This window comes from Poromitra crassiceps (genome assembly GCF_964638095.1).
Source record: "Poromitra crassiceps genome assembly, chromosome: 1".
Classification (NCBI taxonomy): Eukaryota; Metazoa; Chordata; class Actinopteri; order Beryciformes; family Melamphaidae; genus Poromitra; species Poromitra crassiceps.
In genome coordinates, this window is record NC_139623.1 from 120,642,386 (window position 1) to 120,669,418 (window position 27,033).

The following is a 27,033-nucleotide window of genomic DNA, read 5'->3' on the forward strand; positions in this document are numbered from 1 at the left end:
CAGCCTCAGTCTCAAGCCGTCATTGGCTGGACAGGCTCTTCATATTATAGAGCTAGCGTTAGTTTGACATAGACAGGACACAGTGCTGCTTTCATCATGTAACGCTGCCTGGAGGTCTGGGTGGCTCTGCTGGGTGTGTGGGGCCGGGACAGAGGCTCTGCACGGGTAGTGGCTCCCTGGAGGTCGGGGTGGCTCATGGGGTGGCTGTGCTGGCTACCAGACATATCAATGGACCGCAATAAAAATAACATTGTTTTGAGAAAGGTGTGCGATGAATTAACGTTGGTTGGGGACTGAAGTAAGTTCAGAAAATATGTGTTTTATTAGTTACTCCAGCGTTATCGGTACACAATGGTTTTTAACATAGCAATAGCGTTAGCCGCTTTCGCTAGTCGGCTGTTTTTCATTATTTATCGGCTTAATATTACTATAACTTAACAACCGATAACGATAGCTGGAATAACACAATAATATACACATATTTTCAGAACTTACCAGGTTGTCCAACTGCCAGGAAATGTGTTTTATAACGTTAACTCCCGTCCCGGGTAAGATGGGGCCTAGTACGCAACCACCAGCCATTAGCTAATCGCTAACGGGTTAGCCGTTAGCGTCACATACAAACAGAGGTTTTATTTTTGGTATTAAAGCAAGAAACGTTTTTATATGGATATCTCAGAGAAATGCTTTGACTGTGGGGATGTTCGTTCTTCACAAGCTCCTCTCTCAGCTGTTGTAATGATATACCCTTGACATAAATAAGATCCGATAATTTCCCCCAGTGAAAGGCTGAGAGCAGGCAGCCCTGGCTCCTCTTCCGGGCCTGGAAGAGGAGCCCGGAGGTCTGACTTGTCTGGCTCATACAGCTCAATCTCCGACAACTAAAATTAGATTTTCGTACAGGCGTCATTTTGATAAACTGATCTCATAGTGGGAATCTTCCTGGTTAAGGGCTCATTATACTCGAGCAAGCTCCGTGGGGTGGAGCTCCGCGAGTCTCCACGAGTCACCGTGCGGACCTCGCGCTTGGGCAGATGCTTTTATACTCAGAAGTGATCAGCCAAGTGATCAGCATGTATTGTACAATGGTAATAGTGAGAACAGCCCGTGAAAAAGTGGCAATTAAACGCTATTATGTGCAGTACTGAGTGCGCTTTCACTCTCAAACGACCGCACATCAGCACATGAATGAATCACCAAACTTGTTTTTACTGAATAGCCGTTTCAGTTCTCAGCCCTGATAGCCTGCTTTTAATCTCTCTCAATCATGCTCTCAACACAACACATTTACTTGGTGAAATGACTAAAAATGAACAGTTGCAAATCAAAGTTTAGTAGGGGTGTCACAATATATCGTCCCACGAAATTTTGCGATAGTAAAACGTCACGATATGTATCTTTGAGATGAAATCTCATATCGCAATTTTTTTTTTTTTTTTTTTTTTTTTTTTTAATAGACAAAGAAACGTCTTTGTTTGTTGAAGTTCAATGTGTGGAAAGTAGTTCAGTTGAACAAGTCTCTGAAGAGACACATGAGAAGTTATACAGGGAGAGAAACCATTCAATTGAGTTTCTGGCAAAACTGTTTACTTGACAGGAAAAACTGAAGATGCATAAAAAATAGACTAAGAAAAGTCTTGTTGTTTGAGTTTGAAGAAAAACTGAAGATGCATAATGAGAATTTATACTGCTGAGAAACCTTTTAGTTCAAAGTAAATCTAAGTGACGGTGTAACTCATTCTATTTCAAGATAAGCCTTATCTCCAATCTCATGTTTTTAGGGGTCCAAGCACGAAGTGCGTGGATCCCTATTGTATCTGTTCCGTTTATTATTATTATTATTATTCTGCCCTAAAACAGCATGCACGTCAAAAACCGTAAGGGCTACAGTAGCCAGACCTTGCACATAGGTTGGAAATGTGCCCCACTGCTCAGAGACAAAAAATTAGCCATATTGGCCAGATGGTGGCGCTATAACAGACCCTTTTGCGTATTGACCCATAACTCACACCCATTTAAGCCTGCTAGATTTTCCAAAAAAAAAAACGAACTCGTCCTAGGCCATTTGCCCGAATGAGCCCAAACTTTTTCTGTGTCATCTCTGGACTTCCCTGATCTAAAGTTGTATAAAGAATTTGGATACGTGAAACCGTCTTGAAATGATAAATGTTTAAACTTTGACACTATGTCATCATAGATGACATCATAGATGACATCATAGATGACATCATAGATGACATCATCAGTGATGTCACAAGACTGTCACCTTCTCTATGACGACGTCAGTTATGACATCATAAATGACATCATAAATGACATCATAAATGACATCATAAATGCCCTTCTCCTGGTACTATATATTATATTAGTACCAGTAGCCTACTGCTTGGAAACCATCAGGTCACCGGATCTCAACCAAACTTTGTTTACTTGTGCACATACCAAGTCTGAATAAATGTGCACTATCTGACATATACCCCCCAAGTCACCGGAAGCTTGGACCCCGCATCGCCGCTTGCGGCTATATTTAGGGGTCCAAGCACGAAGTGCGTGGATCCCTATTGTATCTGTTCCGTTTATTAGGGGTCCAAGCACGAAGTGCGTGGATCCCTATTGTATCTGTTCCGTTTATTATTATTCTTTTTATTCTCCGCTAAAACAGTATGCACGGCAAAAACCGTAAGGGGTACAGTAGCCAGACTTTGCACATAGGTTGGAAATGTGCCCCACTACTCAGAGACAAAAAATTAGCCATATTGGTCAGATGGTGGCGCTATAACAGACCATTTCGCGTTATGGTCCATATCTTCTGAACCGTGAGGCGTAGAATCAAAATTCCACTTCGGCTGTATTCCCTGGATCAATACGCATCTATCCATATAGGCCACGCCCATTTGCGTGTGCCTAGATTTTCCGCCATCTTGGACTTTCTCAAAAAAAAAAAAAACGAACTCGTCCTAGGCCATTTGCCCAAATGAGCCCACACTTTTTGTGTGTCATCTCTGGACTTCCCTGATTTAAAATCTTAGAAAGAATTTGGATACGTGAAACCGTCTTGAAATGATAAATGTTTAAACTTTTGTGTATTTACTTTTGTTCTTTTCCTGCCCTAAAAGTGTGTGGATCTCACAAACCATACACCCCCCATCACCCAAACTTTCCACACAGGTTCACGACATCACCCACTACTCAGAGTAAAAAAATTACACCAATCCACCAGATGGTGGCGCTATAACAGCCAATTTCATGTTTGTCGGTCCATAACTTCTGAACTGCGAGCTGTAGAATCAAAATTCCACATCTACATGTACTGGTTTCCCTGGAGCATCATGTATCTAACCCACTAGGCCACGCCCATTTCTGTGTGGTAGATTTTCCGCCATTTTGAATTTGATCAAAAACCTACTTTTGCGAGCTCCTCCTAGACCGTTTGGCCAAATCACACAAAACTTTTTCTGGGTCATCTATGGGCTACCCCGACCTAAGGTTAGTAAAGGATTTTGGATACGTGAAACCGTTTTGAAATGATAAATCTCTAAACTTTTAATGAAACACACGCCAACACTAAATTGCCCACAACTCATTAACCGGTCAATTACAACTACTGCTGCTACTTCTGCTACCACTCCCACTACTACCAACACTACTACTACTACTATTACTACTTCTGCTACTATTACTACTACTACTACTAATACTACTACTACTACTACTACTACTACTGGAAGTTGGAATGTAGCATTTTGGGTGGGGTTAATGTGTTTTGGGGTTCTGCATCTGCTGTAGCATAATACATAGTTGGTTTAGATGTCACACAGTAATGCCCGATCCACAAAGACTTGACACCCACGTTTGAATAAAAACAAGTTTATGCCATAATAAGGTTATATCCGTGCCTTGTCATTGCTGTGGAAGGATGGTGTAGGGGTAAAGTAGCAGACACCAAAGCTGGAGGTCCTGGGTTCAAACCACGGCCAGGTAACTGTTTTATTTTTTGAAAATGTAGAATAAAGGTTAATCTGGATATAATTATGTATAACGCTGCTGAATACACACTGTGTACATAGCAGAATAACTGAATATGCCTATTTATGTTAACGTCATATTTCGACGTCCTCTTGACATTCCTGTGTAGATGTCTAAATGATCCCCAAATCGGCTGTGATTTGGCCTAGTCCTGGACGTCACTGAAAGATGATATCAGAACATCATCATGATGTAATTGTGTTTGCTGGGAGCCTTCTTTCAGATATATGAAAGGAAAAACATTCCAATACATTATTGTGTCTTCAGATGTGAAAGGTCAAAAAAGAGAATTAAATCTGAATTATCCTTGTCACTCATGTGTCCAGCTCAGTGGCCTTGTGGTCTGAATGTCCGCCCTGAGACTGGGAGGTTGTGAGTTCGATCCCCGGCCGAGTCATAGCAAAGACTATAAAAATGAGACCCATTTGCCTCCCTGCTTGGCACTCAGCATCAAAGGGTTGGAATTGGGGGGTTAGATCACCATATGATTCCCGAGGGCGGCGAACGCTGCAGCTCACCGCTCCCCCAGGGGATGGGTCAAATGCGGAGAACAAATTTCACACATTGTGTGACAATCAGTGGGACTTTACCTTTACTTTAGTTCCATTGTAACAGCACAACCCACACCAATTAGTTCAAACACCTCCATTCAGGGCAGACTTTTAATGTAAAGTGGTGGATTATGTGTGTAATACAGACATGTCCTTAATGGTAAATGGACTGCATGACAAGCTGCAATGCAGGGTGCTGGCTATAGTCATCAAAAGCAATTTCAGGGATAAAACCATCAACGTTCTGTAGTGGACGCCACTATGCCCTATGGTTTGATGTGTGTGTGGGAAAGACTCAATGACAACTGAAAATTCTGATTTCAGAACACAAAAGCTCCATCATGAGACAAGAACTAACCTCTCCTGTTGCAAAACACGTTCTTGAACACAGCCACGCAATCTCCAGCTAACATTTCCAAGATATTGAAAAAGTTCATGAAACACCGCAAAATAAGGAGGCAACATGTGGGGTTTTAATTACTATTACTGACTTAACTGTCTGAAGTTGAAAATTGTTCATCCCACATGGGGTTTGAACTTTGAGCCACAATAGTCTTTAGCTAGCATAAGTCATGAGCTTTACCAAGTGAGCTATCCAGACTGTTGTATTTGACTTTGTAGACCATATTATATGTATCTGCAGAGCCAGAGAAGTACTTGTCGTATTGACAGTATGTTCTACCCAAATACCAATTTCTGTCCAGATACTTAAAGGGATATTGTACACAAAAACTGCTTTCTATCCAAGTACTACTTCAAGTTTCAAGACATCACCCACTACTCAGAGGAAAAAATTACACCAACCCACCAGATGGTGGCGCTATAACAGCCAACCACCACTACTACTGCTGCTGCTGCTACTACTACTACTACTATTGGCTACTAGTGGCGGCTGTGGCTCAGGAGGTAGAGCGGGTTGTCCACTAATTAGAAGGTTGGTGGTTCGTTCCCCGGCTCCTCCAGTCCGCACGTCGAAGTGTCCTTGGGCAAGACACTGAACCCCAAATTGCTCCCGATGGCTGTGCCAGCACCCTGCGTGGCAGCTGGCCGCCTTCGGTGTGTGAATGGGTGAATGTAGGCACATTGTAAAGCGCTTTGGATAAAATCGCTATATAAATGCAGTCCATTTACCATTTACTATTCTTAGTACTTCTGCTGCTACTACTGCTACCACTCCCTCTACTACCAACACTATTACTACTACTGCTACTACTACTACTACTAGTACTGCTTGGAAACCGTCAGGTCACCGGATCTCAACCAAACTTTGTTTACTTGTGCACATACCAAGTCTGAATAAATGTGCACTATCTGACATATACCCCCCAAGTCACCGGAAGCTTGGACCCCGCATCGCCGCTTGCGGCTATATTTATTATTCTTTTTATTCTCCGCTAAAACAGTATGCACGGCAAAAACTGTAAGGGGTACAGTAGCCAGACTTTGCACATAGGTTGGAAATGTGCCCCACTACTCAGAGACAAAAAATTAGCCATATTGGCCAGATGGTGGCGCTATAACAGACCATTTCGCGTTATGGTCCATATCTTCTGAACCGTGAGGCGTAGAATCAAAATTCCACTTCGGCTGTATTCCCTGGATCAATACGCATCTATCCATATAGGCCACGCCCATTTGCGTGTGCCTAGATGTTCCGCCATCTTGGACTTTCTAAAAAAAAAAAAAAACGAACTTGTCCTAGGCCATTTGCCCGAATGAGCCTAAACTTTTTGTGTGTCATCTCTGGACTTCCCTGATTAAAAAACTTAGAAAGAATTTGGATACGTGAAACCGTCTTGAAATGATAAATGTTTAAACTTTTGTGTATTTACTTTTGTTCTTTTCCTGCCCTAAAAGTGTGTGGATCTCAGAAACCATACACCCCCCATCACCCAAACTTTCCACACAGGCTCACGACATCACCCACTACTCAGAGTAAAAAAATTACACCAATCCACCAGATGGTGGCGCTATAACAGCCAATTTCACGTTTGTCGGTCCATAACTTCTGAACTGCGAGCTGTAGAATCAAAATTCCACATCTACTGGTTTCCCTGGAGCATCATGTATCTAACCCACTAGGCCACGCCCATTTCTCTGTGGTAGATTTTCCGCCATTTTGAATTTGATCAAAAACCTACTTTTGCGAGCTCCTCCTAGACCGTTTGGCCAAATCACACAAAACTTTTTCTGGGTCATCTATGGACTACCCCGACCTAAGGTTAGTAAAGGATTTTGAATACGTGAAACCGTTTTGAAATGATAAATCTCGAAACTTTTAATGAAACACACGCCAACACTAAATTGCCCACAACTCATTAACCGGTCAATTACAACTACTGCTGCTACTACTGCTACCACTCCCACTACTACCAACACTACTACTACTACTATTACTACTTCTGCTACTATTACTACTACTACTACTACTACTACTGGAAGTTGGAATGTAGCATTTTGGGTGGGGTTAATGTGTTTTGGGGTTCTGCATCTGCTGTAGCATAATACATAGTTGGTTTAGATGTCACACAGTAATGCCCGATCCACAAAGACTTGACACCCACGTTTGAATAAAAACAAGTTTATGCCATAATAAGGTTATATCCGTGCCTTGTCATTGCTGTGGAAGGATGGTGTAGGGGTAAAGTAGCAGACACCAAAGCTGGAGATCCTGGGTTCAAACCACGGCCAGGTAACTGTTTTATTTTTTGAAAATGTAGAATAAAGGTTAATCTGGATATAATTATGTATAACGCTGCTGAATACACACTGTGTACATAGCAGAATAACTGAATATGCCTATTTATGGTAACGTCATATTTCGACGTCCTCTTGACATTCCTGTGTAGATGTCTAAATGATCCCCAAATCGGCTGTGATTTGGCCTAGTCCTGGACGTCACTGAAAGATGATATCAGAACATCATCATGATGTAATTGTGTTTGCTGGGAGCCTTCTTTCAGATATATGAAAGGAAAAACATTCCAATACATTATTGTGTCTTCAGATGTGAAAGGTCCAAAAAGAGAATTAAATCTGAATTATCCTTGTCACTCATGTGTCCAGCTCAGTGGCCTTGTGGTCTGAATGTCCGCCCTGAGACTGGGAGGTTGTGAGTTCGATCCCTGGCCGAGTCATAGCAAAGACTATAAACATGAGACCCATTTGCCTCCCTGCTTAGCACTCAGCATCAAAGGGTTGGAATTGGGGGGTTAGATCACCATATGATTCCCGAGCGTGGCGCATGCTACCGCTCCCCCAGGGGATGGGTCAAATGCGGAGAACAAATTTCACACATTGTGTGACAATCAGTGGGACTTTACCTTTACTTTACTTCCATTGTAACAGCACAACCCACACCAATTAGTTCAAACACCTCCATTCAGGGCAGACTTTTAATGTAAAGTGGTGGATTATGTGTGTAATACAGACATGTCCTTAATGGTAAATGGACTGCATGACAAGCTGCAATGCAGGGTGCTGGCTATAGTCATCAAAAGCAATTTCAGTGATAAACCCCATCAACCTTCTGTAGTGGACGCCACTACGCCCTATGGTTTGATGTGTGTGTGGGAAAGACACAATGACAACTGAAAATTCTGATTTTAGAACACAAAAGCTCCATCATGAGACAAGAACTAACCTCTCCTGTTGCAAAACACGTTCTTGAACACAGCCACGCAATCTCCAGCTAACATTTCCAAGATATTGAAAAAGTTCATGAAACACCGCAAAATAAGGAGGCAGCATGTGGGGTTTTAATTACTGTTACTGACTTACCTGTCTGAAGTTGAAAGTTTTTCATCCCACGTGGGGTTTGAACTTTGAGCGGCAATGGTCTTTAGTTAGCATAAGTCATGTGCTTTACCAAGTGAGCTATCCAGACTGTTGTATTTAACTTTGTAGACCATATTATATGTATCTGCAGAGCCAGAGAAGTACTTGTCGTATTGACAGTATGTTCTACCCAAATACCACTTTCTGTCCAGATACTTAAAGGGATATTGTACACAAAAACTGCTTTCTATCCAAGTATTACTTCAAGTTTCAAGACATCACCCACTACTCAGAGGAAAAAATTACACCAATCTACCAGATGGTGGCGCTATAACAGCCAACCACCACTACTACTGCTGCTGCTGCTACTACTACTACTACTATTGGCTACTAGTGGCGGCTGTGGCTCAGGAGGTAGAGTGGGTTGTCCACTAATTAGAAGGTTGGTGGTTCGTTCCCCGGCTCCTCCAGTCCGCACGTCGAAGTGTCCTTGGGCAAGACACTGAACCCCAAATTGCTCCCGATGGCTGTGCCAGCACCCTGCGTGGCAGCTGGCCGCCTTCGGTGTGTGAATGGGTGAATGTAGGCACATTGTAAAGCGCTTTGGATAAAAGCGCTATATAAATGCAGTCCATTTACCATTTACCATTTACTATTCTTAGTACTTCTGCTGCTACTACTGCTACCACTCCCACTACTACCAACACTATTACTACTACTGCTACTACTACTACTACTAGTACTGCTTGGAAACCGTCAGGTCACCGGATCTCAACCAAACTTTGTTTACTTGTGCATATACCAAGTCTGAATAAATGTGCACTGTCTGACATATACCCCCCAAGTCACCGGAAGCTTGGACCCCGCATCGCCGCTTGCGGCTATATTTTCTAGTTGTTATTGTAATAACAATTTCCCACAACAGCATGTTTTGTATTTGTGCATTTGGCACCTAAGACTTTAAATCATCCGGTGAGTGTGCGGGCTGATAGCTCCCCAGCTATATATCTGCTTTGAGTATTTGTGCATTTCAAATAAAATACTACTTTTCCAGTCATATATTGTCATTATTCAAGTTTAAAAAAATATTGTTAAAATCGTATCGTATCGTTATCGTGAACCCAGTATCGTGATACGTATCGTATCGTGGACTGAGTGTATCGTGACACCCCTAAAGTTTAGCCTACCACATGGGTCAAGAAATGTGGTGAAAACACAGCCCAGTGTTCAGGGCTCAGTGAGAGAAGCCGTGCGGAGGTCGCGCTGTGAGAAAAATCTTCAGGTACACGGTGGGTGCCCAATGGAGGTAGCGCCCAACCACGCCCAACAAATTTATGTCATTTGACGCGCCCGGCCCTCGCTCTACCCCCGCGCCCTTCACGGCATGGTGAGCATAAAGCAGCCTTTACTTTTGGCGAGACAAAAAATATTACAACTTAAGGTGCCATATTTACAGAGCTAGACTGTATATAATATAATATATAATATATATATTTTTTTTCCTGTCTTTCTTTTGTCTGAGCATGCTCTATGTGTCTGTGACAAAACCAAATATCTGGGCCACTTCATCACTGACCATATGGGTGATGATGATGATATGTATAGACAGCGGCGTGTGTTATACATTCAGGCTAACATGTTGGTCAGGAAATTCCACTCCTGTTCTGATGATGTAAAGATCACACTCTTTAGGGCTTACTGTACCCCTATCTATACTGCCCCCCTGTGGGCAAAGTTTAAGAAGGCAAGCATGCATAAACTTCAGGTTGCCTATAATGATTGCATGCGCATCTTGCTGAAAAGCCCAGGTGGAGCAGTGCTAGTGAGCTGTTCTGTAAGGCGGGGGTGGCCACTTTCCAGGCGCTCCTGAGAAATCTGAGGTACAGGTTCATCTGTAGATTGAACGTGTCTCAGAATGTTATTATTAAGTTGCTCACTGATCCTGGGCTAAGCACTGTGAGATACCAGTCACATATGTGGAAATTCTGGTATGACTCTCTTTTATAATGTACTTTTGTTCTTTTATTGTGCCCTTATGTGCTTTTTGTAATTGTGTATGTGTCATCTATGGACCAAGCGTCTGCCAATAAAGGTTTGATTGATTATAAATACACAACGCACTGTGCGCATTCTAGAAACAGCAGTTCTACATAAGAAAGTTCAGAGGGGTGGGGAGCTCACAGAGGTTCTAACTCAATGGAGCTAGTGCGCAGACTCTGGTTCTCTGATCTGAGAAGATTTTGGCTTCAATAGACCATACAGGGAGGAGATAGAGATCATCTCTCCATATTTATTTAGCTCAGTGGTACTCACTGTCAGGGTCTCAGATCCAATGCATCGCCAAAGTTGCAGTGCTGCACATCGTCATATTCCTAGTGGGAATATCCAGCGTCTATACGCATATGGCACAAGACGTCTTTTCCCTGTCTACCCCTGTGACGTCGGCTGTAAAAGGGTCTATAGACCGTTTTACCGGAACTAAGTTAAAGCAGGACTAAACCCTAAAACACATTTTTTCAGCTTTTAACCAATATATTTTGCTTTTGGGGTGGTGTGTAATACCTAAAATACACTACAAGAGTTTCCCTCTGATTTTACATAGGATTTCCAGTTGGGCTCAGTCTGTCTTTGTTGACTGTAGTCTGCAGTTGTTGTGGGCAGTTGTTATGCCAATTAGCAGCAGAATCTGTTAGTGTATTATGGGTACAGATTTCTAATCGTCAAGTGTAAACTGCCTCCTGACTCCAGTCAGAGCCAGTCGGAGCCACAACGATTATATCAAACATGTTTGAATTTCTCTTGTAGTGTAAACTGGTGTAACGACCCGACTCAACTCAACTCAACTCACACGTGCATGTGGAATCCTGTCAATATCCAATGAAAAACTAGGAGGCAATGAGCCAAAAGCAGTCAAATAGCTAGTCCTCATACAATTTCTGATACCAAGGCACACGTGAATGAGGGAAGCAAAGACGCTATGCCAGTTGCTCACGGTTAAGTCAGAAAGAATATGCTTTTATGCTGAAAAGAATAAAACCGAAACTTCCCGTTACGAATTTCAAAATAAAAGTATACCATTGCAACCGTTTTGTGTGTGTGATCCGAAATACCCCAAGTACCAAAGAGGAAATAAAGAACACATTTGCATAGAAACCTATTTTAAATTAACGTAATGTTGTGGCTTCGAAAAGTCAATTTTAACCCGTAGTGAGTCATGCAGTAATACATTGGCACTTTTGAAACTAAAATTATGTCTAGCTTCCATATGGTTAGTATGGTCACGTCAGTTTTAATGAACCAGTTGTGTAGTGTAAACTCCCCAGTCTCTTCATAATGAGCTACGATTGTCAAAGTCGGCTAGTGTATTTCCTGCAGGATTCTGGTCAAAATCTCCACATTTTAGACCAAGCTGTATCATTTTCAGGCAACAAGAGTGCCCTCTATGGCTCCAAACCTGCTTTATTTTTTATTTTATTATTTTTGGGGGGGCAGGGGTGTCAACGATGGCTGATGTTTGTTACGTCATGGCCAACTCCCCCCTTTCCCACTCATGTGAATTTAAAAAAAGCATGTGATCATTAGCTAACGCCAGAGCCATAATAGAGAGTTGCAACATCTCCATTCACTCTAATGAACCTGTTTTTTTTAGCAAGGATTAAGAAGGGCTGTCTGTTTGTGATGTACTTTTTAAAGGGCGCCACGTTTAAAGAATCAAATTGTATATTATCAGCTTTATTGTATGCATTAAATGTAGCGCGAGCCCCCCTTCCTGGCTAATAGTGCTGGGGCAATGCAAGGCATTGTGGGTAATCTGGTAGGCTACTGTGGCTAATGCTAGCGTCTAACGTTAATTACGTTACATGGCAGTAAAACGCCACTGAATGACCAGATTGATATAACTTTTAACCATTTCGAGTAACACTGTTTCCATACAGGCCACCAGCGTTGTTGGCTAGTTGTTGTAATTTGTAGCTCTAGCATAACGTTTTTATCGATGCGGACGAACTGTCATGGCGCCATTTTTGGTAAATATTTCCGGTCTGACAGCAGACAAAGCGTATAGTGAGACAAGAGGAGATGCTCTTCTGCTTCTTTCACAACAGTGTGCCTGCATTGAACAAACTAGCAGGTGGAATCTGCTGCCTTTCTTTTTTTAAATCAAGCAGCAGGCCGTTTTGCCAGAAATCTGGGGGGGTTAGTCCCCCTTTAAGTTCTGCTTTATTGTCCCTGTGGGGAAATTCATCCTCTACTAGGAACCTTCCTAGAACTAGGAGCAGTGGGCAGCCAGTGCAGCGCCCGGGGACCAAGTCCAGTTCTTTTGCAATTGCCTTGGTCAGGGCTACTGACAGGAGTATTAACCCTAACATACATGTATTTGATGGTGGGAGGAAACCGGAGCACCCGGAGGAAACTCCACACAGAAAGGACCTGGGAGGGACCAGGGTTCGAACCCGCAACCTTCTTGCTGTGAGGCAAGAGTGCTAACCACTGAGCCAATTCTGTTGTTAGGGAAGTGTTTGGACTCTAGTTTATTTCCTTTCAGTTATTGTATTAGCAAATACTGCAATAGGAGGTAAGCTAGGGACAATTTAGAATGTTAATGCTGTCAAGCTGAAAGGGTCTATAGGAGTCACAACGTTTTTGACCTTTGTTTTGAAAGACTTCTGACTCTACTTTTCAGTCAGTGTGATTCATGGCCACTTGCTCTGCATTTTGCACTTGCAAAATCAGTGTTAACTTTAACTCATTGAGTGCCATTGACGTCTAAAGACGTCGATTCAAATAGTAACGTAGAGTGCCATTGCGTTTTTTGACGGTGGGACGTGGATTAAAGCCTGATGCATCTCCTGTAAAAGTATGGGGGATTTTGAATGTGTATAAGCTATTTTACGGACCCATTAGGTGGCGACAGTGCTCTCCAGATTAGAGAAAGGTGAGGAAAAACAGCAGAAGAAGCCGTGATGAAAGGGAAACCGATGCATGCTGGAGCCAGAGCCGTATAGATTGCTCTGGCTGGAGCTAACGTTAGCTGCGAACAGCAGCCAATCCGCTCCCACAACTGAGCCCCTCTGTCTCTGCTGCGATAGTTTCTCCACACGATTAGCCGCCAGAAAAGGAGCACCCGACACCGAAAAGCCAAACCATTCTCAGCGGGGACTGCTGAGAATGGTTTGGCTTTTCGGTGTCGCGCTGGGACGCACAAAAACGACGGGGCGCTCCGAAAATAGACGCTGGGTGCAGCGCACGGGGGTGAGTTTCTCCCAGCTCCAGCATGCAGGCTGTGTGTTAGTGTGGGGGTGAGTTTCTCCCAGCTCCGGCATGCAGGCTGTGTGTTAGTGTGGGGATGAGTTTATCCCAGCTCCAGCATGCAGAGATTCGTCGCCTGACGCAGGTAGCAGAGATTCGAGCAGAGCCACCAGAGACACTCCCACGGAGGAGGAGTTTGCAGTTGAGGGGGGTGGGGCACGCAGGGCACCACACAACACCGACCCAGACAGCAGGCTCGATGGACAGATTGGCAAACACAAGCTGGAATACCTGATGCCCACCAGCAGTAAATCAAGACCAGCAAGAAGGTGTAGGGTCTGCGCACGCAGGGGCCAGCGCTGCTGGTTGCAGCTAAAAAATATAATTTTACCATCAAAATTCCTTTGTTTTTGCTGATTTATTGAAGGAAATTACTGTTCAGATGTTTTAGGTGTCACATCATCAGAAAATATTAGCTTCAGAGTCAGTGATGTGCTTGAAATGCTTCATTTCACAAAAGGCTCATTATCTCAGGTTCTAGTTTGAAACATCTGTTTTTGGTGAAACCAACCTCTGTAATACTGCTGATAGCTAAAGAACGGAAAATGATAACAATAAACTTTTTTTTCTGATGATACAAGACAGTCTCATGGTTCTTTGGGCGTGTTCGGTGTTTACATAGTAATATCACACAATATTCTGTGGGTCTTGAGAAATCACTGAAAACGCTCTGAAAGGGCTGGCACTGAGAGCATCCGTTTTCCAGAAATGGCTGGCAGCCAATGAGTTAACACCATCAGTTGGTTTTCTTTGGTCCGAAATCATCCTATAATAAGAATGAAAAGTTTCCCTGTGTGTGTGTGCGTGCGTGCGACCTGACGGAGCCGGATTTTTTTTTATTAGGTGCCCTAATTAAGATTAACTAACTAGATTAATTGATGACATCACTCACTGATGACGTGAGTTCACGTGATCAGGGTGTGTACCAGGCTAGGCAAACCACACTAGTTAATTTGGAAGAGGCCTGCATGTTCTGGTTGTTATTTGGTGCCACCCGAGTTTTATGTGCATTGGTCTCAAGTGGCCAAATTAATGTAATTACAGTATGAGAGTAAACACTCCCGAGTTTGAATGTATTGCTCCAAATACTGTATGCTACAACACTTTTAAAAACACATTTTATTGCAGTACCAACATCATTTTGAATCAAGTAGTAGTAATTAGTTTTAAATTAACAGTAATTTGTTTTTTTAGTTTAGTTAGTTTTGACCTATTTTTGGAATATATATTTCAACTGTATTTTGAAAAGCTACTCACATCACTGTCATGTAACTTGCAATACAACATGTTGATCATTATTAACTGTTCGCCTTCTGTCTCCACCAGACCACTGCAAGGCGTAGCCGCCTGTTCTGTCGCTACCAGGATGGTAAGAGGAACCCTCGTCTCCTGCTGAAGCCCATGTTGGAGGAGGATGAGTGGGACAGCCCACACATCGTGCGCTACCTGGATGCCCTGTCCCATGATGAAATTGAGAAGATCAAGGAGCTGGCCAAACCCAGGGTGAGACTGAAAAGACAGCACAATCAGCATTTTAATTTGCAATTTATTTTATTGCAATTAACTCATTCCCCGCCATTGCCGTCTACTGACGTCTTTTAACAGCCAACGCTTCCCCGCCATTGACGTCTCTGGACGGCAATAAGTGTTTTCACCGTCATGTGATAGATGGCTCTCTTACTTACTTACCTTGTGAAACATTACATCACATCTAAAGGTGCACAGGAATGACCACAATTGTCTAACAAAACCTCAAACGCTGGTCTAGCAGCTTTTTCCGATACGTGCTCGGACTCCATTACAGCGGGGGGGCAGCCTGTCACTCAAATGTGAAGGATTTTGTTTTCACCACGCACCACGGAACCTGCACGCAACACGTCCACAAGTCACTTGTCCTCAGGAAATAGTAATCCAGTTCCTAAACTCATGATGGCGTGTAAATTTCAGCTGGTAGATTGCTTCTGACCTCCATACACAGACAACCAGTCGCCCCCCCGTGCAAAACGAACATGGGACCCTGCTCGCCTCTCTCAACAGTGGGGTGAATCTCTTTCTCGCAACTGTGACTCAAAGCTGTGCCCACGAACCAGAAGGGTAAACTAAATCATTATGGGGATCATAGCTGAGTGTAACACCGCCAGTATCCGTCATCAAAGGCATTTATTCGGTTCAGGAGCCCGTGAATATGACTTAATTTACAAAAAATGCCTGTTCCTCCGCTTTCTGGTCACAGACTGGTGTTTTTTGTGAAAACGGCCTACATTCAGGTGTCGATAACGGATAACATAAGAAAGGATGAAGTTGGAATCAAACTTTTTTTCCTATGAAAGTCGAGGCTCTCTTCTTTCTTTTGGGATATTCAGTCTTTACGTCGTCATAGAAGAAAATATTCTGTGGGTCTTGGAAAATCACTGAAAATGCTCAGAAACCCTGACGGTGGCTGGTGGCTTTTAATTTGAAACTCTGGTGGGGAATGAGTTAAAGGGGAACTAAACCTGCCTCTACTTCAGCCTGCCTCTGCTGGCCTGTCTCTCACACTGCTGTTGTTGTTGTTGTTGTTGTTGTTGTTGTTGTTGTTGTTGTTGTTGTTGTTGTTGTTGTTGTTGTTGTTGTTGTTGTTGTTGTTGTTGTTGTTGTTGTTTTTTAATGCCTGCATCTGTGCCTGTTTGTTTGTCTTTGTTTGATAGTCAGTTAGCATGCTTATGGTTTTATAGTGCATTCTATAATGTGATCTTAATGTTGGCATGTTTTAACTGTTTGTGCTGATCTGTCTGCCTGTATAGTCTGTCTTAACTTGCATGGTGCCCATTGCTTTGGCTTCCTACATGTTATATTTACTTCTATTTTACTTGTGTGTTTTATTGTTGGCGTTTGTTTTTAATGGCTATCTTAAGTTCTGGCCAAGGGACATCGGTTGAAAATTAGCCGTTTGGCTAACACTGGCATGTTTACAGTAATGTTAATTAATGTGCCCTGTCCCTCAAATAAATAAATAAATAAATAGAAATACAAACTTGGGACTACATACTTGGGATTTAAAAAAATGCAAATAAACGTCTCAACTCGGGATTCAGCTAGGGGGCGGGTCCTAAGCGGGGCTTAGACGGACTCTGGGTGGGAAAGGAGTTCTTGGTGATGTCATCGGAACCTGTTTTTTTCGCTTTCGTTTTTCCCCATTTTCTCCCAATTGTACTTGGCCCCCTCTGCCGATCTGTGGAGAGCAGTAGACACACACATGCTTCCTCCGATACATGTGCAGTTGCCAGACACTTCTTTTGACCCGACAGCGGGGAGCTTCACCGGCAGGACGTAGTACGTGGGAGGATCACACTATTCCCACCAGTTCCCTTCCGCCCGGAACAGGCGCCCCGACCGACCAGAGGAGGCGCTAGTGCAGCGACCAGGACACACCCTCATTCCGGCTTCCCACCCGCAGACACAGCCAATCGTGCCTGTACAGATGCCCGACCAAGCTAGAGGCAACACGTACGCGAACCTGCGACCCTCATGTGGTACGCAGGGAATCTACCACTACACTACCCGGACGCACAGGTTTAGTTCACCTTTAAGGACAAGTTGAAAAAAAATTACAGAACAAGACAGCAAAACAAACACATTTAAGCTCTGGCACTTATATCACACATAGAAGCAGGCAGACTGCGCTGGGCAAAACAGCTGTCAGGTGCGTCTGTGGAGCACTGAGGAGCAGGGATGTGTGTGTGACGGGGTTAATGACGGGCTAATCTCAGCTTTTCAACTGTGTTTTCCTCTGTCCCACCACATCAAGCGGGATCAAACCCGGAAGGAAAGCCCGCCTTCTGCTTGATTTGCTTGACTGCCTGGCCCAACTGACATTGACGAGCGGTGCGACTCCGCGCCTTGCGCTGACAAGTTGGGAATATTTAAACGTTTATGTGCGCCTAAAAACCATCGGAAGAACATGACTCACGGTGCAAGAGAGGAGCACGTGCCAGCCACCATAGGGAAACAATATGGTTTTTGTGGTGATATGTTTCTAGCGACTTTGGTGTTAGGCTGCACATGAAATAGATAGGCCTACATGTTACAAAGGACAGGCTGCTTGCAGAGGGAAAATGCTTTGAATAAACCTTAAAGGGGAGTATCCCAATCACAGAGAATGTGGACTTGAGCTGGACAAGTAATATTTGTGTCATTATTATTATTTTTACCCCCCAAGCTTGCCAGAGCCACCGTCCGTGACCCCAAAACAGGTGTTCTGACCACAGCTGGTTACAGAGTGTCAAAAAGGTGAGTCCTTGAGGTCAGTGGTTCTTTGGCGCCCTCCTGTGGATTTAATTCATTAATTCCTACTGCTATGATAAAAGTATGTTTTGACATATGCCATTCATTTGTGTGTGTGTGTGTGTGTGTGTGTGTGTGTGTGTGTGTGTGTGTGTGTGTGTGTGTGTGTGTGTGTGTGTGTGTGTGTGTGTGTGTGTGTGTGTGTGTGTGTGTGTGCGCGTGTATGCACATGTTCACGTGTGTTTCGGCAGTGCGTGGCTGGAGGGAGAGGAGGATCCCGTCATAGAGAGAGTCAACCAGAGAATACAAGATATCACCGGTCTTACAGTAGAGACTGCTGAGTTACTACAGGTGCTGTAATTACCTTGTCTGTCTGTCTGTCTGTTTGTCGGCAGGATATCTCAAAAAGTTATGAAAGGATTTAACGCTGCATGAAACTTTGTAGATAAGTAGGTCATGTGACAACTTAAAACTAGGGGTGCACCGATCGATCGGCACGCAATCTGTATCGGCCGATTTTGACCTCAAATATGTGATCTGCTGATTGCAGATATTACTTTATTGTCGCCAATTGCATAGCCGATCATGCTGCACGTGAGAAACATGAGGCAGCCCATTTTCATGTCTTCAATGTCTATCGTTTAACTTTCATATTGTGCTCTAATGTTTATATCATTGTGTTGCAAAGCACACGCTTTGCTTTCGTCAGTGTACTCACCTCCACACACCACACCAGACTGTCAACACACCCCTTGCGTCTTTGAATCACACAAATCAGCTGGTGATTAGAGCAGACTCAGCAGAGAAGTTACCTCCAGTCCTCCCACCTACCGAGGCATTTGCATGCTGTTAAGTCCGTGTTTGATCCATATTTGCGTGTATCCTCCTATCGTTAATAGCTCCGGTTAGCTTTAGCCGCTTTAGCTTAATCGATAAAATAGTTTCCTTGGGTCGAAGTTATTTTTCTTGTGTAACAGGGCAATCCCGGAAAATTTAGTATTTTTGTTGAGTGAACTGAACTGCATTGAACTGGTAACATGGAAATCCCGAAGTGGAATTATTTTTGTTCTTTTATAAACTGAACTGAGGGAACTGGACTGAACTACTAGCCATTTAGTTCAACACAGTCTTGTGCTCCAATTATCTCACACACAAAAAATCATGTTGGCGGTTTCCTTTAGCCTACACAGTATAAAATATTGATGTAGAAAAAAAAGAAAATGTGCTGCACTTTCAATTTGATGCATGAAATGTAGGCCTATATGTAAAATGGAAACTGTTCTATAATAGACTGCTATAGCTGCTTACAAAATAAATAAATAAATATATATATATATCGGTGATCGGTAATCGGTAATCGGTGATCAGTCGATGATCGGTTGGGCAGATATTTCTCATAGGTGATCAGCAATCGGTGATCGTGGCAAAAAACGTGATCGGTGCACCCCTACTTAAAACTGATTAACTTAGCACGCCCACTGGTCAAAAGGGGGCGTGCCGTGGTAATGGCTGTCCTGTGTTCAATCACAAAAAGACGTCAAACTTCCAAATGGATTCACGTAGCACAGCAAATCTTTGCAGAAAGGTTGACGCAGGTATGCACTCTACCGAGTGCCCTCTGGTTTATGCATGTACTGTAATAACAATGGATTCATATAAATCCGAGTGACTTTTGCAATACTCTTTCACTGTTATAAACAATAATATTATTCAAAATTGTATTTATATTAAACAGTAGAAAGAGCACAACATATGGAAGACAAAATAACAAGCAATAGCAATGGACAAAAAAAAATTGATAAAAATGATCAAAGACAGATTTAGATATGTCATTACATAGAAGAAAGTCTATGTCAGTCTATGTCAGAATCACAGAGAATGTGGACTTGACAAGTATTGTTGTTATTAACAAATTCTTTGCTCTTTGTTGCTTTAGCAATATACTTTTTGATTGGACTGGACCATATTAGTAGTTTTTCCATAACTTACCTCTGTCTGTGTTTGACCAGGTTGCCAACTATGGAGTTGGAGGACAGTATGAGCCACATTATGACTTCTCGAGGGTAAGTGCACTCTGTGTCTATGAGTGTTTGTGTGCACGTGTGTGCGCGCGCGCGCGCGCGTGTGTGTGTGTGTGTGTGTGTGTGTGTGTGTGTGTGTGTCTGTGTCTGTGTGTGCTCGTGCGTGCGTGCTTGTGTGCATGTTCAAGATTCAAGATTTTTATTGTCACTCCGTAGTACAAGTATCACGTGTGAAATTCTTGTGCTGTAGACTCCGTTACAACATAGTGCAAAATAACAGGGCATATAATGTAGGTGCAGGAAAACAAGAGAAACAACAAGCAATAAGGCAGTATAGCAATAAAAACAAGCCCAACAAGCATACAATGTGTGCTCGTGCATGCATGCGTGCGTGTGTGCATACTGATACATGTTAGCACACACATGTACCGTACATGTGTATGAAATACTTTTGTGTGTATACAATTCATGGCTCCTTGTGCTGTTGTGACTCTGTTTCTATGCACACACTGCATACTGCATATCAGGCCAGGGTTCAAGTGAGGCAGCTGACATACTTCCCGCTAGTTTGCTGGCATGTTCCTCCTGACTCTTCTGCTTAGGTGACCTCACTTGTGTGATTATATCTGCTGGCCTTTTCATACTTCCATAAGCAGCTGTGCAGTTGCTTGGGCTTGGTCTTTGGTGTAGCATGATTGATCGCAAAATATGAATATGTGTCTTTGCACTGAGGACCCACTAAGGTAAAGGTCATAGCATGAACTTATGTTTTCCTTCAAATGCAGTCTTTGTTATTGTTCTATGCCAAGGCAGCAACACATAGTCTGATGCAAATTATCTATAGATAATGTCTTGTGTGTAATCTCAAAGAAGTCTACTCAAACTACCACTAGTAGTTTGATGACTGAAACATCTAATTGAATACCTTAACAAATTATTCAAGCATTCATTACTGTACAGTATATTAGTCTTGATTGGGCCTAATGGCCCTAATCCTCTTCGTATGTTTCTGACAGATAATGACATTATATATTATATTTATTATATTTGATGTGAGTTAGTGCCCTTAGTTGCGGGCTCCTGTGTGAGTCTTTTCAGCGCTTTCAGGTTAAATGTTACAACCATCTGTTGCAGCGTTCTTTTGACAGCATCCTCAAGGTCGATGGAAATAGACTTGCTACCTTCCTCAACTATGTAAGTACGTGTGTGTGAGTAAACAGTCAACACCGTGTGTCTTTACTCTTGAATTTGTATCTTCGTAGAGAGATGAACCTGATGCTTTCAAAAGATTAGGCACTGGAAATCGTGTGGCCACTTTTTTGAACTACGTAAGTATGCGCGTCGAGCCGCCGTTGTTTGAAAGCCACACATCCTTCTCCTATCGTAGCTTCTTGGGCGCCAGCAGGGTTCCACTACATGTTGTGGAGAGTCTTGTAGGCCTCCCCCCTTAACACCTAGTAGCCTACAGAACTCACTTTGATGTTACCCCTGCTAACACCAAACTGTATAAATGGATAAAAAGAAAAATATCTTGTCTCCACACACACACACACACACACACACACACACACACACACACACACACACACACACACACACACGTCTTGAGATGGCTGGCTTTGAAGAACAGCGTTCATTGTATTCATAATAAGTGATTGGTTGTTGTATTGTTCACCCTGCCTGCAGCATATGAGTGTTATGCATATGCTTTATTACAACAATGATCTCTGTCCAGGATGTAAAACGTGTGTTGACTAAATTAAAATGTATCAAGGATAAAATATGATACGCTGAAACGTTCATGGTTAATCATCAGAATCAGAATCAAAATCAGAATCACTTTATTGCCACAATAATTATGCAAGTTACATATGAGGAATTTGTCTTGGTGCCTGCATGCCATACAGTGATCAAGTCAACACAAAAAAGACTCAATATTACTAGTACAAAAGATCATATATACACAATGTGCTTAAAGGAGAATTTCGGTTTTTTTGAACCTGGAGCCATTTCCTGACATTAATTATGAATTGGCCACTCACCTAGCGATGTCTGCAGCGTTTCTGGGCGTCCTAGCGTTGTTTTGAGATCAATATCGTCCAAGTCAGTGTAAAATGGAGTTGATTTGGGGCCAAGTGGTAGCCTGTATTTCCTGCATCTAAATAGCTATTTTTCTTCCCGTTTTCGCCACATATCGCCATAATCAGATCCGTCAACATCCAGCCGAGTGTTATTTCACCCCAGGCTGTTTCCTGGACTGCACACGGATCAAATTACCTCAAACGTGATCTAGGTCACCAAGTCTCGTGAAGTCCCGCGATACTTTCCTGTCGACTGGCCAAATACAGGCAGGACGCTTTGCGGTCGTGGTTTTAGCGTAACCTATGTGGGGTTTGGCGTAACCTATGTGGGATTCGAAATAACGAAGGTTATGCCAAACCCCACATAGGTTACGCCAAACCCCACATAGGTTACGCTAAAACCACGACCGCAAAGCGTCCTGCCTGTATTTGGCCAGTCGACAGGAAAGTATCGCGGGACTTCACGAGACTTGGTGACCTAGATCACGTTTGAGGTAATTTGATCCGTGTGCAGTCCAGGAAACAGCCTGGGGTGAAATAACACTCGGCTGGATGTTGACGGATCTGATTATGGCGATATGTGGCGAAAACGGGAAGAAAAATAGCTATTTAGATGCAGGAAATACAGGCTACCACTTGGCCCCAAATCAACTCCATTTTACACTGACTTGGACGATATTGATCTCAAAACAACGCTAGGACGCCCAGAAACGCTGCAGACATCGCTAGGTGAGTGGCCAATTCATAATTAATGCCAGGAAATGGCTCCAGGTTAAAAAAAAACGAAATTCTCCTTTAAGTTTGTGTGTATGTACATTAAAATCAATATACATTAAAGACCCACATGAGTTCATATTCCGAAGCAACCCGTGTCTGCACAAAATCTACACGACATTAGCAGTCAGAGTTAATAGGACGCAGCAAAGAAAAAATATATAAGCAGTGGTGCAGTGGTAGTGCTGTCGCCTCACAGCAAGAAGGTCCTGGGTTCGATTCCCACCTGGGATGCTGTGGGCGCCGAGGGTGTGTCCCCAGTTCCATATCCTCAGTGCCTACGGCCCAGGTGGGGTCACCAAAAATGCCCTTTTCTGTGTGGAGTTTGCATGTGCTCCCCGTGCTCCCCTGGCATTTCCTCCAGATAGGACACCCCGCTAAAAAACTTGTAAATAGAGAGCCCCAGGGATGACGGATTTTTGTAGTTGGAACACGGAAGTCCCAGAATTCCTGGCTCTTCACTGTTTCTGTCTATGGGATTTTTGAATGGGTTTTTGCCGCGATGCTTCAAATAAGGTCTCTGGGCAACGCAAGATTAATCAAACGCGAACCAGAGTTCAGTCGGATAATCTTCACACATGAGGACCACTTTCATGAGTTTTGTAGCGTAAATGCGAGCCCTAGAAGTAAAAAGCTTGAGCGAAGCTAATCCAGAACTACACACTGTCGCATAGGCTTCCACGTCACGTCAGCACTCTAACCTGGACTGTTGTTGATGTGTGCGCTGCTGTTCACTGATTACCCCGGGCTGAATGGGCTGAACCAGGTGAGGGAAAGAGAATTTCCGTGTTCGTCCTTTGAAGTGATGACGTTATTGACGTATATATCCCCGTCGAATCAACAGTGTAGTCTCATTTAGCCGTTTGCTAGCTAGCCGCCCTTTTAACGTAAAAGCTTCAAAACTCATAAAAGTGGTCCTCATGTGTGAAGATGATATTACTAAACACTCGTTCGCGTTTGATTAAGCTTGCGTTGCCCAGAGACCTTATTAGAAGCATCGCGCCAAAAACCCATTCAAAAATCCCATAGGCGAAAACAGTCAAGAACCAGGAGTGTTAGCATCGATGATTTCTGGACTCGTTCCTGGGGCTCTCTATAATTATATATATACAGTAGTTACAGTTCAAATTATATATTAATATCTCCTGTGGACTGATACTTATATTCACCCAACTCGATTTGCTTTATTGTCTTGTTTACATTCTATTCTTCAGTTTGTTATAATATACTAGGGATCTCACGTGCTACGCGCGCTCGATTTCCTGTCCTGCAGCTCACTGAGCAGCTTGCATTCGCAGCTCGGCCGCTGCGCGGCCTTGCCCGCAACTCAGCTGCTGTGTGGCCAATGAGACCAGCATCACTGATGATGTCAGATTTATGACATCACTGATGATGTCATCAGTGGGATTTATGACATCACTGATGATGTCACAGTGGGGTTTATGACATCACTGGGATTTATGACATCATGGATGATGTCACAGTGGGATTTATGACATCACAGTGGGACAATCACAGTGAGACAGAGAAACAAACAGAGCCCCAGCTCCCATTTATATACTGATATGTATGTGTGTGTGTGTGTGTGTGCGTGTGTATGTATATATATATACTGTGTGTATATATATGTATATATATATATATATATATACAGTGTATATATATATTATGTATATATATATTATATATATATACCGGTATATATATATCGTGAATTTGGGTTCAGCAGGATAATCTTCACACATTTATTCCTTTTGAAGCGTTTTCTAAAACGTTATTCATGTTTGTGAAGATTATCCTGCTGAACCCAAATTCGCGCTCCCATAAACTTTTGTTAACCACAGACAGTGGCGGACTGCATAATCGGGCACGTCGGGCAAATGCCCGGTGGCCTGGCCTGGCCTGGCCTGCAAAAACTGAACAGCAGGCCAGGCACCGCCTACTGGTTTACTAGTGGTTTTATTACTTTATTCAGGTTTAAAGTGGGTGCATCTCATTGTAAAATTGGACTTGGCCCAAATTGGGCTTCAAACGGCCCAAATTGGGCTTCAAACAGCCCAAATCTGGCTTTAAACGACCCAAATCTGGCTTCAAACGGCCCAAATTGGGCTTCAAATGGCCCAAATTGAGCTTCAAACGCCCCAAATTTTTTGCCGGCGCTCTTTGGACGCCGGCACGCGCGTCGGCCCGTATCGGCCTGGCCTGCTTGGTATCTAATGCCCGGCCTGAATTATGATCCCAGTCCGCCCCTGACCACAGACCTTATTTTATGGATTTAAGTGAAATCCCCATTCTAAAACCCCATTCACTTTTCCCTTGACGTACCCGGAAGTATACTTCGGGACTCATTCCTGCGGTGCTCTATACCAATGTGTATTGTTTTAAGAGTGCAGAGAATTTGTCCTCTCTTCTCTCTGGCAGATGACCGATGTCGAGGCAGGAGGAGCAACGGTCTTCCCTGACTTCGGAGCAGCAATCTGGCCAAGAAAGGTGATACACAGCTCTGTGTGTATTAGGGCATTCACAACTAGTGAATTTTACTAGTCGACTAGTCGTCCTTAAAGGTAGTCGACTAGTCGTTTTTTTTTTTTTTTTTTTTTTTTAATATATATATATATATTTTTAATCTTTAAGAAAGAACATGAGGTATTTACACGACATACATGGACTATGATATCCCATATCCAATATCCCCCACAAAGAACATCAAAACAAAACAAAACAAGAAAACTGCATAAGATACACAATAATCCAAGAACAAACAAGACTATTGGACAAACAACCAAACAAAAACAATGCATTCAGCTCCTATCCTGATAAGCCTAATGACACTGGGGTAAAAAGTTCTTAAAGTCAAACTCTGTATGTGGTTGCCATATTTTGGGGATGTCTAAGAATCTGCCTTTGCTCTTGTAGTAAATGTTATCCAACGTATGGTAGCTTGAGAGTTCATTCCACCAGTGAACTACAGCTGGGGGATTGGATGCTTTCCAATTTAAAGCTATGCATTTCCTAGCTGCCAACAGGGCAAGATCTACAGTATGTATTTACTTTGAATGCATTGTTTTTGTTTGGTTGTTTGTCCAATAGTCTTGTTTGTTCTTGGATTATTGTGTATCTTATGCAGTTTTCTTGTTTTGTTTTGTTGTGTTTTGATGGGTGTGTCTTTGTGGGGGATATGGGATATGATAGTCCATGTATGTCGTGTAAATACCTCATGTTCTTTCTTAAAGAAAAAAATATATATATATATTTTGCTAAAACGACTAGTCGACTACTAAGCACAGTGTCGACTAGTGGTTCTACTAGTCGACTAGTCGACTAGTCTGTGAATGCCCTAGTGTGTATGTGCGTGTGCGTCAGTGGCGGCTGATGAGCTTCGAAACAGGGGAGGCCGCCGCCGGAAAAAAATGTGGGCATTTTTTTTTTCTCTTTTGCAGTTTGAAGACAGATTTAGAGGAATATCTCATTTTAAATTAGCATTAGGATTAGACCGGTGATGTCATTATTCAGTTTTAACCATCAATAATTGTTCCTTTTCTCATTATTTCATTTCTCAGAGTAAATACTGTATATTTATTTCGGGATCTTTGTCAATTATTTGTGCTGTTATGGTTATTATTAGCCTAGTTACTCACTTCTACACTAGCTTAGATTGTGTTACTTATGGATGGCATGGAATTATAGGGAAAATAGATTATCCCCCCTTTTTTGCTAGGGACCCCACTTTGAAAACCACTGGCTTAGGCTGAAACTGTTGCGAGAAGGTTTCAGGATTTATCTCTATGCATTAGGCTGTGATTCCTATTTATATAAATCTATTTATTCACATAGATTCATGATATATTATGGTATACAGCAGGGGTGGGCAACTATTTTTCATGGGGGGCCACATGAGAAACCCAGATTGTTGCCGGGGGCCGAACAAATATTGTCATGCCGTAACCCATGGATGGGCAACTTTGATGATAGAGAGGGCCACAAAAAAATGTCCTCGCTACCAGATTTTGCTGAGGGCTGAACGGCGCCAGCACGAAAAATTTGGGGCATTTGAAGCCAGGTTTAGAGGAATAACTCATTTTAAATTAACAATTGTGATGTCATTATTCAGTCTTAACCACCAATATTTGATCCTTTTCCTCATTCACTCCTATGTCACCACCTGCTCTCCCTGCAGGGCTTGAAATTAACTTTTTTCACCACCTGCCAATATAGCTGCTAGATTTTAAAGTT

General features: G+C 42.9%; 1 protein-coding gene across 1 annotated transcript in view; it reads left to right on the top strand.

The window, feature by feature from the left end:
- Positions 1-27,033, top strand: part of LOC310775148 (prolyl 4-hydroxylase subunit alpha-2-like) — a 113,274-nt gene that overhangs the window by 75,664 nt on the left and 10,577 nt on the right. Inside the window, exons 8-14 of the mRNA XM_083635243.1 lie at positions 14,988-15,164; positions 17,860-17,930; positions 18,176-18,275; positions 19,934-19,987; positions 21,080-21,139; positions 21,208-21,273; positions 25,222-25,290. Coding sequence (XP_083491369.1) covers positions 14,988-15,164; positions 17,860-17,930; positions 18,176-18,275; positions 19,934-19,987; positions 21,080-21,139; positions 21,208-21,273; positions 25,222-25,290 — 597 coding nt within the window. The remainder of the gene's footprint in view (positions 1-14,987; positions 15,165-17,859; positions 17,931-18,175; positions 18,276-19,933; positions 19,988-21,079; positions 21,140-21,207; positions 21,274-25,221; positions 25,291-27,033) is intronic.